Source organism: Eucalyptus grandis, chromosome 6, assembly GCF_016545825.1.
Source record: "Eucalyptus grandis isolate ANBG69807.140 chromosome 6, ASM1654582v1, whole genome shotgun sequence".
Taxonomy (NCBI): Eukaryota; Viridiplantae; Streptophyta; class Magnoliopsida; order Myrtales; family Myrtaceae; genus Eucalyptus; species Eucalyptus grandis.
The window spans coordinates 26,782,724-26,798,806 of NC_052617.1; the positions used below are offsets into that span (position 1 = coordinate 26,782,724).

The following is a 16,083-nucleotide window of genomic DNA, read 5'->3' on the forward strand; positions in this document are numbered from 1 at the left end:
GGTAACAGAAACGATGAATATGACTCTAACAGCTGCCATTACTCCAAAGGAAGTCAAGAATGCAACTTTTCAATTAGGAGCTACTAAAGCCCCTGGACCCGATGGTTTGAATGGTTTGTTCTATCATACTTATTGGGATCTAATTCAGGATGATGTTTTCCATACAATTCAGAATTTCTTCATCACAGGGAAAATGCCAGCAGACTTAAACAGAACAGCCTTATCTCTTATTCCGAAGGTCCCAAACCCTGAGAGCTTAGATCAATTTCGCCCTATCAGCTTATGCAATTTTATCTATAAGATCATTTCCAAAGTTTTGGCAAACCGCTTAAAGCCTTAGTTGCCAGGATTAATTTGTAAAGAACAAAGTGCCTTTGTATCTGGGAGGCAAATACAGGACAATGTCCTGCTAGTTCAGGAAGTTATCCATCAGTTAAAGGTACGAAAAAGAAAGAAAATATTTCAGGGGATCCTTAAAGTGGACATGCAGAAAGCATACGATAGGGTGGAGTGGGATTTTTTATAGGCTTATCTTCATCAAATAGGTTTTAATGAGTGCTGGATTAATTGGCTGATGCAGTGCATTACTACAACTTCTCTCTACATTAAGTTTAATGGCGAATTTCTTCCCTATTTCCAACCATCAAGAGGACTTCGACAAGGTGATCCCCTATCTCCTCATTTGTTTATTCTACTGGCTAATCTATTGTCCAACCTTATCCATCAAGGGGTCGATATGGGTAACCCTCGAGGGATTAAACTTAATCGTTGGTGTCCTACATTATCCCATTTATTCTTTGCCGACGATGCTATCTTTTTCGTTGATGGAACGATTCGAGAATGTCAAAATCTAGCAAGTATTATGAATCGGTATTGCCTAGCCACGGGTCAAGCTATTAATAGGAATAAATCAAGTTTGTTTCTTACCAAGTTTTGCCCTCCTACTCTAAAGACTAACCTAGCCAGCGAACTCCGGGTACCTTTCTTTGGATAAAGCGGTAAATATCTAGGTACGCTTCGATTGGGGGTCCTCAAAACGGGATATGTTTGCCTGGATTTTGGCTAGAGTAAGCTTGAGGGATGGAAAGAGAGCCTAATTTCTAAAGGAGGCAAAGAAGTTCTGTTGAAATCTATTGTGCAGGCATTATCTCAGTATGCTATGATGACTTTTAAAGTTCCTGTTTCTATATGTAAAGCTGTTGAGAAAAAGATAGCTCGTTTTTGGTGGAGAAACAATAGTAACAGAGCTGGAATTCACTGGAAAAATTGGGATTTTCTGAAAGAAAGAAAGGAGAAGGGAGGGATGGGCTTTAGAGACTTAATATCTTTCAATAAGCGTTATTAGGGAAACAAGCCTGGCGACTCTATCATGATCCTTAATCGTTATGGGCTAGTGTTTTTAAAGCTCTATATTTTCAATCTACAATGCTATGGAAAGCGAATACAGGAACTAGACCTTCTTGGGGTTGGAGAAGTATCCTTATGGGAAGAGATTCTATTCTAGATGGACTCCAATGGTCTGTTGGCAATGGGAAATCGATCAGTGCTAGAGAGGATAAATGGCTTCGTATGGGTATTCTCGGAGGACCGGTTAACAGGGAGGAACCTAAGCTGGTAGCAGGTTACATTATCCCTGAACAGAATGTATGGAATACAGAGCTTCTTAATCAGACTTTTCAGCCACAGATAGTTGAGGAAATTCTAGCTATAAATTATGGACAACATCATACAAACTCTGCTGGACAGCAACACAAGACGGCAACTACACTGTTAAGAGTGGATATTATCATATTAAACAATCAGCACCCAGTAAAGTACATTTACAGCCATCCTCTTCTTATACCCCCCCCAACAAAGCTTTGGAAACAAATCTGGAACACCAAGACAACTCCATAGATTCGCAATTTCCTATGGGCATTATGCCAAAATGCCTTACCTACTAAAGCCAACCTATTCCAAAGAAGGATTATCCAAGATCCTTTTTGCAAGCTCTGCTCATCCAATATCCCAGAAACACCAAAACATTTATTTCTTCTATGCCCTTCAACACATCTTATATGGCAGCACTCTAAAGTTAACATTGCAATTTCTAGTCACACAACACATCGAATTGAGATCTGGCTTACACACATTATAGAGCAAAAGGGAAACTTACCAGATTTTGAGGTAATTGCTGCACTACTATGGCAGCTGTGGAAGGCTCGGAATCTTTTTCTATTTCGCCAGCAACGAACCCATCCGGATATCCTCATCGACTCAGCACTCAATCTTGCTAAACTGTCTATCCAATCTCATCAGCAGCAGACACCCACGGAGCTCAGTCCACAGAACCCTAACACCATATGGCAACCACCAGCGAAAGGAGTTATAAAAGTGAATCTGGATGGAGCTTTTCGCAGTCCAACTCAACTAGGGGCGATTGCAAGCATCACACGCGATCATACCGTGCGAATGATAGATGGTTTCACGCGAAGTGTTCATGCTTCAACAGCGCTCGAAACGGAAATCCAGGCGCTATTACAGACACTAAGGGATTTTGTGCAAAAAGGAAACACAGATACCTACCTCCAAATCGAATCTGACTGCTTTATCCTCGTTGAGACCATCAATCGAAATCGTCTGCCACCATGGGAGTGTCGTGCGTTGCTCGCGGAATGTGAAGCCCTAATCCCCTGTTTTCTCCATCTCTCTGTGCAGTACGTTCGACGCGAGGCAAATGCTCTTGCCAATTGGGCCGCAAAAGCCCATGAAAAAGGTCTTCTTCAGTCCAACTGGGTTTTATTTCCTCCTCAAACGATGATGGATATACTTTGTATCGATGCCCTTGGAAAGGGTTGTACGTTTTTTCCTCCCTGATGTTAATATATTACCTCTTTCGACCAAAATATATATAATGCTAACCGAATAGTCATTTGACCATTTTATTATTAACGCCCTTTCCCTTTCATTTAATTTGTATGTATTCTTTTTCTTAAAATATATTATTTAGTTATGTTAGAGTGATTATATTTGTCAAATTTGTTTAATCATGTCTTAGTTGACATTCGTTTTTTCTTCTATTAGTATCTAGCTAACTTAGCTCTCTCCCATCTTCCATATTTCTTTTTCTTTTTTCATAGCAATTAAGGTTACATTTGGCAATTAAGATAAAATTTAGGATATGAGAAAATTTATCTTATTTTGTATTTGGTGTTTGCTCGAGACATAATAAGTTGGATATAAAAAAAAATATAGCCCAAATAAAATTCTCATTGGGGAAGTGAGACAAAGTTGGATTGTATTCCTAGTATTCATTATATGAAAGTTCTTTTCTTGAATAAAAAATTTCTTAAATTAATAAACTTAAAATATTATTTGAATTATATTATAAAAATAAAAATAAAAATAAAAAACAATTCCATTTTTTGTGTTCATAATGTTATTTATATATTCAAATTTATTTCTATCTTCTAATGTAAATCCAAGGTATATATATATATCTATTACATATTTTAGGAATATTAGTATAGTTTACTATTTAATAAAATTTCATTAGAGAATAATGGAAGGGGAAAAAAGGAAATAGAAAATAAAATTATTTTAAAAAGAGAGGAAAAAATAATAAAAAATAAGCAAATAAAAATGAAGTCGAGAAGAGTATCACGAGAGACTCTTAACATTTCCATTTATGTAATTTTTAGGTTCATTTACATTGATATGTCGTTTATACTAAACAATTAACATGATAAGATGAAAATATATCCGCATTTATCGCTGCGATTCACCAAACACTAGATAAGATATAGCAAAATTCTTGAATTTTATTCTATTCTATCCCATCTAGTTCTACTAAAAATTTAGATAACCAAACATAATCGAAGGGATAAAAGAGAATTTACTTTCGGAAAACGAGATGAAAATATAGTTTTACCACTTAAAAGCCTCGTGCATTACACTTGACAACAGAACAACTAACGTGGAATTATAAGTCCCAGGGCATTATGCAATGGTTAAAAGTTTGAGGGCAAAGGTGTGCTAATCCTAGAAATTTCATGAGTAATTTCCCCTAAATAAAATATATGTTTTGCCTAAAACGTAAAAGAAAAGGGTCCTTGAATTGAATGCCTTGGATCAACGGTCATCGTCCATTCCATTCCAGTCGCCGTGGAGTTGGACTTGGGCTTTTTCCTCTTTCCTTTTGGCGTCTGTTTTGAAGTTTCCAGCTTGGCCCTGGCTCTTCTTTCTTTGGCACGCCACGAATATTCTATTGCTTTCTCTGCAATCTTCACATTTGATAAGTGAATACTATATGGCAAAGCTGCGAAAAAGCACGAGCATGGAGAAAAAGAGATTGTGCACGCACCAATAGACACGAACTCTTTGTCCATCATCATGAGAGAGAAGAAGAAAGATACTAATTCTTTAGCCCTTGAATACAATGGAAACGTGGATCTTGCATTGAGTGGTGAAAATGGAAAGGAGCACGACAAACTCTTTAGTGGGGATTAGTCACGATTCATAAATTTGTCGAAGAAATTTGATCTGAGAGATCAGAACCTCTAATCCAATTGCATAGAAGAATCTTAGATAGAAATGACGTGCTTTGTTAGGCTGATCTATATTTTATTTAGGTTAATGTGAGCTGCTCTTTTTATTTAAGTTTATCAAGTTTGGTTTGGTTTGGTTTGGTTTTATTGCCTCTCGATGAGCCGGCTTCCAATCGACCAAATGATAACAAAAACAACCTCTGGCCTAAACCAAGTATGTGATTCGTATATGCTTTTACTTGCTAAATCAGTAATTCACCGTACTTCGAACTATTCCATTCTCCAAAGATCAGTGTTGCTAAATTCCATGGACTCATATGTGATCTAAAAAATATTATTTTATTTTTATTCTTGCAAATCTCAACCTGTTCCTTTTCTTTATCTTTTATTGGAATTGTAATTTTTCAAAATCACCCCTAGCTCGTTTCATTTGTTTAATTTTGAATTCAAGCCTATGATGGACAATTGCAACAAGGTTAAAAAAAGATATTATCTTCGGCGAGAGACACGACCAAAAGTAGAGCAGGCAACGCTAATCGATTAGCCATATGAATTGCTCAAGATTTTCCTTTGAAGCTAGGACATATTTTCCACGGATGTGTTGCTTTCTCACCACTCATCTTCTCGATTAGTCCCCCATCCACCGTGACTCCCCTTGGCGAAAATGCAATCCTCAGTGGTCGCAAAACTTCCTGTAGTCCACAACGAGACAGTTTTGACTTTTGACCACCACTGTTTTCTCCTTACGTAATATTTTCTCTAGTCAAAGTTGTCATCGATGACACCAGGAAGACCAAGATGCCGCACTCCCCCCACGGAAGGGTCGACCAAGAAACGACAGAAGAATCAAAAGCAAAGCCAAAACCCTTGAATACTCGTTCTGTAAACTCTATTGGTTGACACGTAATACAGCACAAGTTTAGGGCAACGCAAGAATCAAACTAATGAACCAGAAGCGTGTTTCAAGCTGAAGACTTTTGAGTTCGAGCTCCAACACGAAAGAAATTATCTCTCGCACACGTGCTTCATCACATGTCATTCGACAAGCAATTTGACAGATGAACAATTTTACCTTTCCTAAATTTAAAGATACCAAAAGAGTCGCCTCCAAATTTGATCCATGGTGATAGAAATCATCTCGAGCGTATGCGCTTCGTTGTGTGCCGTTCAATAAGCGATTCGACATACAAACAATTTTGCCTTTCCTAAATTAAAAATACCAAATGGGTCGCCTTCAAGCTGAAGACTTTTGAATTCGAGCTCCATCACAAAAGAAATTATCTCACGCATACATGCTTCATCACATGTCATTCGACAAGCAATTCGACAGACGAACAATTTTGCCTTTCCTAAATTTAAAGATACCAAAAGAGTTGCCTCCAAATTTGATCCATGGTGATAGAAATTATCTCGAGAATATACGCTACGTCGTGTGTCGTTCAATAAGCGATTCGACATACGAACGATTTTGCCTTTCCTAAATTAAAAATACTAAATTGCTTGCCTCCAAATCTGATTCCCTCCCCCCCACCACAAAAAAGCAGTATCTGCTTGCAAGATGGCATTATCAATGTGATAATCTAAGTTCTTGAATTACCTTTTAATCCCACCATCTTGTGCTCACATGCTCACGACATCTAAATCGATCTACCCACGAACTGTCTTGGAGGATCGCATGATGATACTCATGTAACGGCCACCATTGGCAAAAGAAGGGTTACCTGTGATTTCCCTACAATGCAATCATTAAACATTTTGTCCTCATACAGTGAATATGTTTTTGAGCCTTAATCGAAAAATCTTTTCCCACCCATAAAAGTTGAATCATCTCTTATCCATATATTCAGTCAAAAGTCAGTCTTTAAGTCAGGTGTTCATACACCCAAAAAAATGGAAGCCCTTCATAAAACTTTATTCTAGGTGGATTTCTATCCTTTCTGATTTTTTAAAGGGATCTCTCCATCCCGAAAAGCCTGAGCATGATCGCTATTATTTTGCTTTAGGTAGACCCCATAAAACTTTAGCAACAAAAATCCACTTGAATAATCAACCCTTCATTCGTTTGCTTGCTTCAGATAATGTTCACATTGTATGTGCATTATTACTGTTATTGTCCTAAGCATTTCGCGCAAATAGGATGTGTGAATGCTCATTTGCTTCACGTCCATATCTGCAAAAGTGAATTATTGACCGGGGGACCATCATTTACATTCCCCATCATTTATTTTATTGTATTATTGTTCTTTTCCTTTCAGAATAGGGTTTGGGTTATGGTCAATTATTGCAGTCAAAAATCAAGAAAATCCCTTCTGGATGTCGATTGCTTTTTACAAAGGAGCAAGAGGGTTGGGGCGAATCACAGCGCACATCAAGATATGGAATGGTTTGACTCCATACCCAATTGTTTATTGAAGTGATCTCGTATCTGATACACTTACATCCAATTTACTTTTGTTTAATGAATCTTGGGCCCTTGGTGATGGAAACGTCGCTTGGTCACGTGTATAGTATATAATAAGAGATAATTTCACGACAGATTCTAGAATTATCTTCGTGGAACACGAATGCATCGATCTTCTTTTTTCGTCTCACAAGTACTCAAAGTCCGATGTGGTACCGTCCACACATGCCATTGTGCCGGGTTTTTCAATGGCCATTATGGATGAAATTGAGACATAAGGTGTATTTTGAGTCACCTGTATAAGCTCGGGATATCGGTGAGGCAAAAAAAAAAAAAGGGGGGATATTAGTGTTTCACGGGGGAAAGTTGAGAAACAGTTGTGATGTAATGAGGGTGATGTAATGGGGTGGATTATACGCATAGGACTTACTAGAATGAAAGCATTACATGATTCTGCCCAATTATGAAAGTCACATATTTCCTGGCGAAAAAGAGAGAGGAGCCACTTACTTTTACCAATGTAAAATGTACCCTTTCTGGAATTTAACAAATCTTCAATTAGTTTTTTAAAAAGTGTGATTATTACATGACAAGCGCGGAGTCTCTTCACAACATCATCTTCAAGTTTGAATATGAAGATCCTGCAAATCACCAGTCATGGATGGCATCTTGAACTTGGATTTCGCTTTGGGGTCAAAGGAGGGGTTCCCATCAATGACTTGGGTCAAACATCTTGACCAGAGAAAATAGAAAGAAATAGAAGTGCAGAGAATTTAGAATTTAGGTCCACTGTGCAAATTCGTGTAAACTGCACTTGTCTTGCTTAACCCGCCCAGAAAAGAAGAAAAATCAACAACCGCCATCATCTACATTTGACACGATTTATTAGCGATCCTTCGGACATGGACAAGACCTGGTTCAACTCATGCTTTTGAGACTGAGTATCCCATTCCACTCTTGTTGAATAGACTTGACCAAGGGAAAGTTTTCTGCGCGTATGGAGCAGTGAGCCGTTGCTCGGGGTCCGGATGGGGGTAAACAGAAATGCCCCAGGAATTTTCACAAACCATCATCGTAGATATGCTCACCGGAACAGAAGGGCCGAGAAGTTAGCCGTCGCTTGGGCTCCGGCGGGGGTGAAACACACGCGAAACGCCCCTAGAATTTTCACAAACCATCGTATGTGCTGGCCGGAAAAAAAACAGAGAGAGAGGAGGGTTTAGCTTTCCGAAGCTAATCCTAGTGCAAGCTCCACTAGACTTTGCCCCAGGTCGCGATTACGTACGGAGAGAAACGCCGGATGTATAAAGCCGAAAAAAGAGACTTCCATTTTGTTGGAAGTGTGCGAAAGGGAGATGGACATGGGGCGGTGGATTGCGTCAATGATAGCTCAGAAATGTGTCGCATTCGGTCCCACACTTTTCCGTCAGCCCCAAAAAGAGAGGGCGGCTTTTCGGGAAGGGCCATGACGCCACGGGCATGCGTCACGGGCTCCATAAATCACATGTGCGGTATTTTAGGCCTCGATACGACTTATTTTGCCTAAGTTTTGATCGTTCTTTCCCTCTATGGGGATTTCGAGAGAGAGAAATTGTTTGGAGGGAGAAGGTCTGAAGATGCTTGTATTGCTCAAATAGTTAGATGATTCCAAACGAGGGAGGGGGTATCTTGTAAATGTTACATGAGCCTATTTCTTTACAATCCTAATCCAAGATTAATGGAAAACCTTTGGAATACAAACATGTAAATTTTCATGTTGCCTCTATTCTTGTCTCTGGGAAAAATTTACAAACAGTAAGGCCCACTTATTACACGGTTCACTTGACCAACTTATTGTTATTTTTGGCCAATTTCTTTGGTCGAATGAGCCTAGTGACATTTTGTTGGTAACACAGAGCCTCGGTGATGCAAGCGGTTCCTCTTGCTTTTGTGTGAAACACAAATCTACGAAATTAATTTTGGGGTGACGTGACAAACCGTTAATTATTCACGTCAACACATTACATGTTAAGCACCCATCCCGGCGGATGTGATGCGATGCGACTTCCATGTTTCGCGAGTTTCTTTCCTCGAATATCGCGAGTCGCAGCCCCGGGTGAGAAGTCTTCAGTTCACAAATCAGACCCGACTTGAATATTGAATCAAAAGCTCAATACGACCACGGTACGTCAAGCCAAGATAAATGGTGCGTGGAAAGGTCACCTTCCCTTTCCGGGTCATGCAAAGTCCGAAAATACCAAGACGGATGCTCAGCGATGTTCCCTAAAGTGATCGGTGTCGGAAAACCACTCAAGAAATTACTTCGTAAGATCAAACATTCGCGGTTGTCCGAAACGGGTAGGTGGGATGGCGTCATCAACGCACCTGGTTGGCACGCATGGGAGTTTTCCCGCATTCACAACGCCTATATATACTCTGCCCCACTCCGCATATTCTGCGCCACCACCTGCATCTCACAGACATCTCTTTTTCTTTCTCTATCTCGTACGAACGTATCCCGGCACGAGCTGCTCGCACTGTCCGGTTTGACGACCCGCCGCCCCCCTCCCTACATGTATTTTCCGTCTCGGCGATCTCTCCTTTCAAACTAGTCTAAACTTTGATGATTTTCTTGTTTTTTCTTTGCGAAAGATCGGGTCTTTTGGCGATTTTCCGTTGCGTGTCTTATGGACGGGGCGTTTTCATGTCTGTCCTGCAAGATTTGGAGCCGACCCATCTTGCGGTCTTGTTCCTCGGATAGGGTCCTTCGTACGCTACCGTGTCATCATCTGTTTTCTCTGTTAAAGTTCCAACCTTTTTGTTTTGCTAAAAATGGATGAGCCCCACTTCTTCCCTTCTGGCAAACTGGATTGGAATGGTTGGGTTCTCGGCTTTTTGAAAACGACTCATCATAAGCCACTTCGAAGCAGTCGAATGTTCGCACATCAATTATGGGTCGCGGAGACTCTGCTCACCGTGATCTCTTCCGCATGTTTTTGGCAGTTAGTGACCAGCTCGCGTCGAAGTTGCGAGGGAGCTTGAAGAGCTTTGACCCAAATGTCTTTTTCTAATGTGTTCGAGAATGGGTTCGCTCATGACCTGCTCCCTTCAACAGACGACCAACATGAAGGGGTCATCGTGGATAATCTGGAGTTCACTGCCCCTATGGGGCCTGAGGTCTTTGGTGCCAGGCTTAGAGCCTCAATCTCAGAATGGAAGAGAAAGGTACACGTGAACTCTTCGTTTGATACCTCTTCGTGTTCCTGATTCCTATTGCTCCGTGGGGTGTCAATTTGATTGCTGCAATTGGACTTGGAGTCTGCGTGGATTGCTCTCCGGGTTCGTCATTGCCCCGGCGAGCAATTAAAGCTCATTTGGGAATTGCCCAAACGATCATTTAGCGATGCTGGAATGCCCGGTCGTTCTTCCGTGAACCCCTGAAATCTTGGCCTCCCTCAGTTTTGATTAATTGCCCGAATTCATGCTTGTGAGAAGTGACCATTGTTTTGTCCACAGTTAGATTCGTGCAGTTCATGCTCTGTTATTAGTTAGCTATGATATTCAGTTTGCTAAATCTGGCTTCAGCAATTTAAATTTCTGATGAAACGCATTGATATTCTTCATCTTGCAGGGAAAGAAGGGTGTGTGGATTAAATTTCCCCTTGGACTCGTGAATCTTGTAGAAAGTGCCATAAAGGTTACAAATTTTCTAATCCTTCTGAGTATTGGTTTCCACAAAGTCTCTTGACAGTTGATGATTACATGGTCTTAATATAGGATTGCTGAAATTATGATAAGTTTGTAGCTGGCAATGTAGTGGAAAAAGCTGCAGATTAATCATGCTTTCGAAAGAATTCGTGATTTCATCTATTTCGATAGTGAATTTTTGTCCTGCTCTCCTTTTTCACCACTTAGCAGTTTGGCACATTCAGAATAACAAAACGATTGAGGATATTGTAGCATTGATTTTGGACTACGTAATGCCTTCTTCTTAAAGGGATTCTGGTGTTTTGCTGTGTTGTTTTAATCTACTATACTGCTTCACCCATGACATATTATTTATTTCCTTTACATATGGTGTATTAGGAGGGCTTTGTATACCACCATGCTGAGCCAAGTTACCTCATGATGACATACTGGATTCCTGAAAGTCCTTGCACGCTGCCTGCAAATGCTTCACACCGAGTACGTATTGGGGCGATCATCTTTAACGACAAAGGAGAGGTATGGTAGCATTGGTTTTTTTTTTATTTGGTTGAATAGTAGCATTGGGGTTCATGTCTCGTATTTTAAACGTTCTTAATTTTGCAGAGGATGAAACCTAGAAACCTCTAGGAAATAGAGAATACCCTCATTGATGCTGCATCTCTTTAGCTTAGGCATCATTGACATGTCAGTGGACTTATTTTTTGGCCATACATATCAAGGAAATTTGGTAGTCATGCTCTAAAGGTTAAATATTGGCATATTTGAGACCAACTTGCAGATAGGTGTCGCCGCAAAATTATAGAACCCTTGGCGATATCTCACTAATAATGCTAGTCAAACATCTGCTGTATGAATCATATGTTGGAAATGTTTGCTCTCTTTTGTTTTGGTGCGAAAATCTCTGACACACATTCTTATTGTTAGTCATTTAACGCAAACTTTATGCCTTATCTCATGTAAGAATTGAGTTAATATACAGCATGTCTGTTCATTCAATTATTGCATGCTCGGATATCTCGGCTTTGTCAAACTGGTGTTTGATGTCATGGATATTTGGTTGGCAGCTACTTGTAGTTCAGGAAAAGAGCGGCATTCTACGAGGAACAGGGCTGTGGAAAATCCCCACTGGAATGGTTGATGAGGTGAATCCTAATACTACAGCACAAAGAGTCGTCCTAAAGATTTGTCCACTGATATCAAATGACATTCATTATGACAGGACGAAGACATAGAAGCAGCAGCTATTAGAGAAGTGAAGGAAGAGACCGGAGTAAGTACATATTGGTACCTGTCCATAGTTCTCATGATAATTGGCCATTAATGCACCTCTTGATTTACATGATTTTCGTCTGTCCAGATTGATACGGAGTTCAAAGAGATTCTATTGTTCAGGTGAGTTATTTCTTTATTCAGTTTATTCAAGTTAGCTCTACACGTAATTATGTGAGATTCAACTGTATTAAAGTCATTTCAACAAGAAAAAAAAGAGAAAGAAAAAAACTATATCAATGTCATGAATGACAGTCAGATGAACTTATGCAGATGCAGGGCGGGGTTTGGATATAGTTTGTTAGGGAATCGTTTCTTGCTGATTACTGCACGCTAGTACCTTCAGAGAACCATTATTCTGTAGCTAACTCTAGATTAACTAGTAAGGAATACAAATTTGGTATATAATAAATCAAAAGGAGGTAAGGAAGTAGTAGGTAAAAGAGTAGGTCTTTACTTCTAAAGTTCTCATCTTAGCCGCCACAAGAGCATTCACAACAGGGCGCTCTAAGTTCCCTTTGAACCTCATTATATGTCCATCGTGGGACTTGATAACACAGTTCTGATACGTGAGTGACTTGCTCATGTCTCGCTCAGGCAATCACACAAAGCATTCTTTGACAAGTCGGAGTTATTTTTCTTATGCATTTTGCGGCCGCTGTCCTTTGATGTTCAGAAACAAGAACTGGAGATTGAGGCCGCTCAGGTAACTTTTCACTTCAAAGTCGTTAGACAACTGTTCCATTCCATCACACATGCATGTTTCATGTTGCCGTAAATGGCCTGATTCTGCTTCTCATTGCCTTTTCTTTTTCCCCTTCCAGTGGTTGTCATTGGAAGAATTTGCTGCTCAGCCTTATGCCCAACATAATGACCTAGGCGAGTGCATTACCAATTTGTGCTTGGCGAGAGCAAACCACGATTATTCCCAATTCATCCCCGTGGTTGCACCTACAAGGTCGATTTCCGACAGGGGATTACAATACGTCTATCTGAATGCCGAGACCTTACTGAGCGGACAGAGCTTTTAGATATTGTCCAAGTGCCCGTTTACTCTAATACATATGTAATTTAGTCTGCTAAAGTTTTTTTCTTCCCCTGGTTCATCGGAACTGGCATGCCAGTACCGAGTTGTAATTGCAGCAAATGCTAGAAAGAGTTCATAGTACAGAGGACAATAAATCAGGAGTCATTAGCTTGAATAACCAATCTGAGATGAAAAAAAAAGCGGCGTTGTTTCTTGCTAGTACTTTGTTAAATTTGAGATGAACCCCTCAACATCACACGGTTCACAAATTATTCTTTTGTTCCCAACACAAAAACCACGATCTTATTTTTCCATCAGTAACAGAACGATCTAAACCAAAGCTTATACCCATCAAAACAATTCATGGCTCACAGAAACGCCTCAAACACCACTCATTAAAAAAAAAAACAAAGAATAATTGAAGAAAAGAACAAAAGAAGAAGTTAGCTTCCCCAGTTAACACCAAAAAGTCACACTCTTACCTGGAAATGAAAAACACAGAAAAGGGGTTACAATGCCAAAACCACAAGCAACAAACTCAGTGCCATGAAGCCAAATCTCCCACAGCAAATCCTAGCATTTGCATTACTCTTCTGGTCGGCCACAGTACCGTCTGGTGAATCAGCCGGCGCATCTGATGCTGCCGACGTTGGTGGGGCCGGTGGGGACTTGTGCTTCGCCGCAGCCTTTGGCGACTCAGCCGCCTTCTCCGGTGTCGGAGCCGGTGCTGGTGCAGGCGATACTGCCGCCTTGAACAGCTCCTGGGGGAGCAGGACCTTGTCGAGGGTGTAGATCACCAATGGCTGCTCATCAAGCAATGTGCCTGTGATCTTCGCTGTGTTGACCTTGGTCTTCAGGGTCACATCTTGACCGTCGTTCTGCACCGTGAAGTCGAACTTCCTCGACCCATCGGTCGCCAGCGTGTTCATCAACCCATTGTTCGACCTGAGCATGGACATCGACATGTACACAGGGGTCGCAAAGAACTCCAGGAATGAGGCCCTGTCGGCTGCGGAGAGGTTGTCGAATTTCAGTCGGAATGCTTTGAAGGGGTCGTCGAGCGGGCAAAATGCCGTTAATCCTCCGACGACATTGTCCTGGAAGTCATGATCAGCAATCAAAAATGCAACCATGAGTTCTTCTTCATCGTTTGATCTTACTCAATCAAGAAGTTAAGGTATTCGATTTTTGCTCTCAATTAGATACCCCTAGTGCTTAGAACATAAGAAATTGCTGTTTTCTGTGATTAATGGCATCTGTGAATAAGATGAATCAACAGGCCTCATCAACCACGAAGTTCTGCATCACCAGAAATGAAACTGGATTTTTTTGGGCCTGTTGACTGACCTTCAACTCCAAATTTGCTTTGTTCCTAGATTGGCTCATTTGAAAAATCCATTTTTTCAAGCGTTTTACATTTCTTTCTTTCTTTTACCCGAATATTTCACATAAGCTGGTCTAGCAAAAGACAAAAATAAACATTTGAAAGGACTGGTAGATCAATTTATTCCTTTTCTTTAATTTGGCTTTAAAAGGAAAACTAAAGATATCAAATTAGAAAAAAAAAATGTCCCTTATATTTAGAAAAAGACCCAAGAAAATTATATAAATCATTTCTTCATGCAAGAAAATAACCCTTGCAGCAGCTATCTGTACTGCTTTTTACTCCACTAGCAAAAATTCTCATTTATAACTTTTCCAACTAAGTACTCTTATGCGGAGGGGCTGATACGTACGATACCATTACCTCATAAGTCTTCAAGGCGTCAGAGCTATTCAACAGCGCGTCGGCGAACTCCTTGCAGCCGTGCGCCGCCATCACGTCCGTCACATTCACCTGGCTCGGCTCCGGAGCCGGCGCCGCCGCGATGGCCGAGGGCAGCACCTTGCTGATCTCGATCACCGATATGTTGTAGGCCAGCTCCTCCAGGGACTTCACGAAGTAGGCCCCGGCGTCGCTGCTGCCGCCCTCCTCCGGGGCGAATCCCACCTTCCCGCCCTTGAGGTCGGTGATGTTGACGAAGCCGGAGGATCCCGGAGCGGAGCCGGTGGACTGGAAGAGGGTGGCGGCGAGGGCGGAGCCGTCGGTGAGCTGGTGGAGCTTCTTGGAGCCGAAGTAGTCGAGGAGGACGTGGAGGGAGAGGATGTTCTTGAGGGTGGTGGTGGTGGGGTGCTCCGCGAGGAGGTCATTCATGGCGGCGTTGGAGACGGCGAGGACGGTGATGGTGGTGCGGCTGTTGATCTCGGCCGCGAGGTGGGTGGCGCTGAGGTAGTGGTTGAAGGTGGAGAAGTCCGGGTGGCCAGCGAGGAGGCTCGTGATGTTGTGGGCACGCGCCAGGGACGTGGCGGCGGCTACCAGGAGGAGGAGGAGCGCCGCCAGGAGGTGCGGCGGAGTACGGCGGACCTGCATTGTAGCGAGAGAGAGAGAGAGAGAGAGAGAGAAGGGGCGGTGGAAACTCGAGAGGTGGTGAACTGGTTGGGGAGCTGAGTGAGATTTGATGGAAGAGAGAGAGCTCTCGAGGTGGTTAAAGATATAATATCGAATTACGTTTTAACATTAAGACAAAAAAAAAAAAAAAACCTTTTTTTTTAACCTCCAAGGCCATTGGCTCACATCTCAAATAAATCTAGAAATATTAGACATGATGAAAATTTTATATCCACTTTTTAAAAAATTTGATTACTTAATTCTCCAGTCCCCACCGTTGATTTCGGAGTCTATTCTTTCCGACTTTTATTTTTACTAGGATTGTGAGGGTTAGTACTAGTTTAATCACTTAATTAATTGGATCAAAAGATGAAAATCTGTCACTTTTACGAGATCTTCGCAAGCATGTTACCAAGGTCAACAGAAAACGACAAGTTATTGATCTGGTCCTCTCTTCTTGTATAACATCACGAAAGTCTTGTCGATCAAATACAATTATATTTTCATAAGGCTTATTGTTTAAGAGTGATCTTAGTTTACTAACCAATAATGTCGAATAAAGAGTGTGTTTATTTCACAAAAAATTCAAAATTTGAAAAAAATTCCAAAAAATGTTTATTTCATCACTCATGAAAATAATTAAGCATAAATTATTGTTGATAACAAAAATTTCTCCATCAATTAATTTTTTTAAGTGATATAACTAATCATTGTAAAAAAATTCAGTTTTCTGTAAAATAAACGC

At 40.9% G+C, this 16,083-nt stretch overlaps 2 protein-coding genes across 2 annotated transcripts; one reads left to right on the top strand and one right to left on the bottom strand.

Annotated features, from left to right (window-relative positions):
• The first annotated feature begins 9,379 nt into the window (after positions 1-9,379).
• Positions 9,380-13,105, top strand: LOC104449124 (nudix hydrolase 10). Its single transcript, XM_010063154.3, has 9 exons — positions 9,380-9,481; positions 9,910-10,131; positions 10,538-10,603; positions 10,993-11,130; positions 11,679-11,756; positions 11,834-11,884; positions 11,972-12,006; positions 12,481-12,589; positions 12,708-13,105. The coding sequence occupies exons 2-9, from the start codon at positions 9,964-9,966 to the stop codon at positions 12,912-12,914; spliced, it is 852 nt and encodes a 283-aa protein (XP_010061456.2). The 5' UTR covers positions 9,380-9,481; positions 9,910-9,963; the 3' UTR covers positions 12,915-13,105.
• Positions 13,106-13,241: 136 nt separating this feature from the next.
• LOC104449125 (fasciclin-like arabinogalactan protein 1) lies at positions 13,242-15,418 on the bottom strand. The gene is made up of 2 exons (XM_010063156.3): positions 14,658-15,418; positions 13,242-14,007 (listed from the first exon to the last, which is right to left on the bottom strand). Exons 1-2 carry the CDS (start codon positions 15,318-15,320, stop codon positions 13,420-13,422), a joined length of 1,251 nt encoding a protein of 416 aa, XP_010061458.2. The 5' UTR covers positions 15,321-15,418; the 3' UTR covers positions 13,242-13,419.
• Between the last annotated feature and the right edge of the window lie 665 nt (positions 15,419-16,083).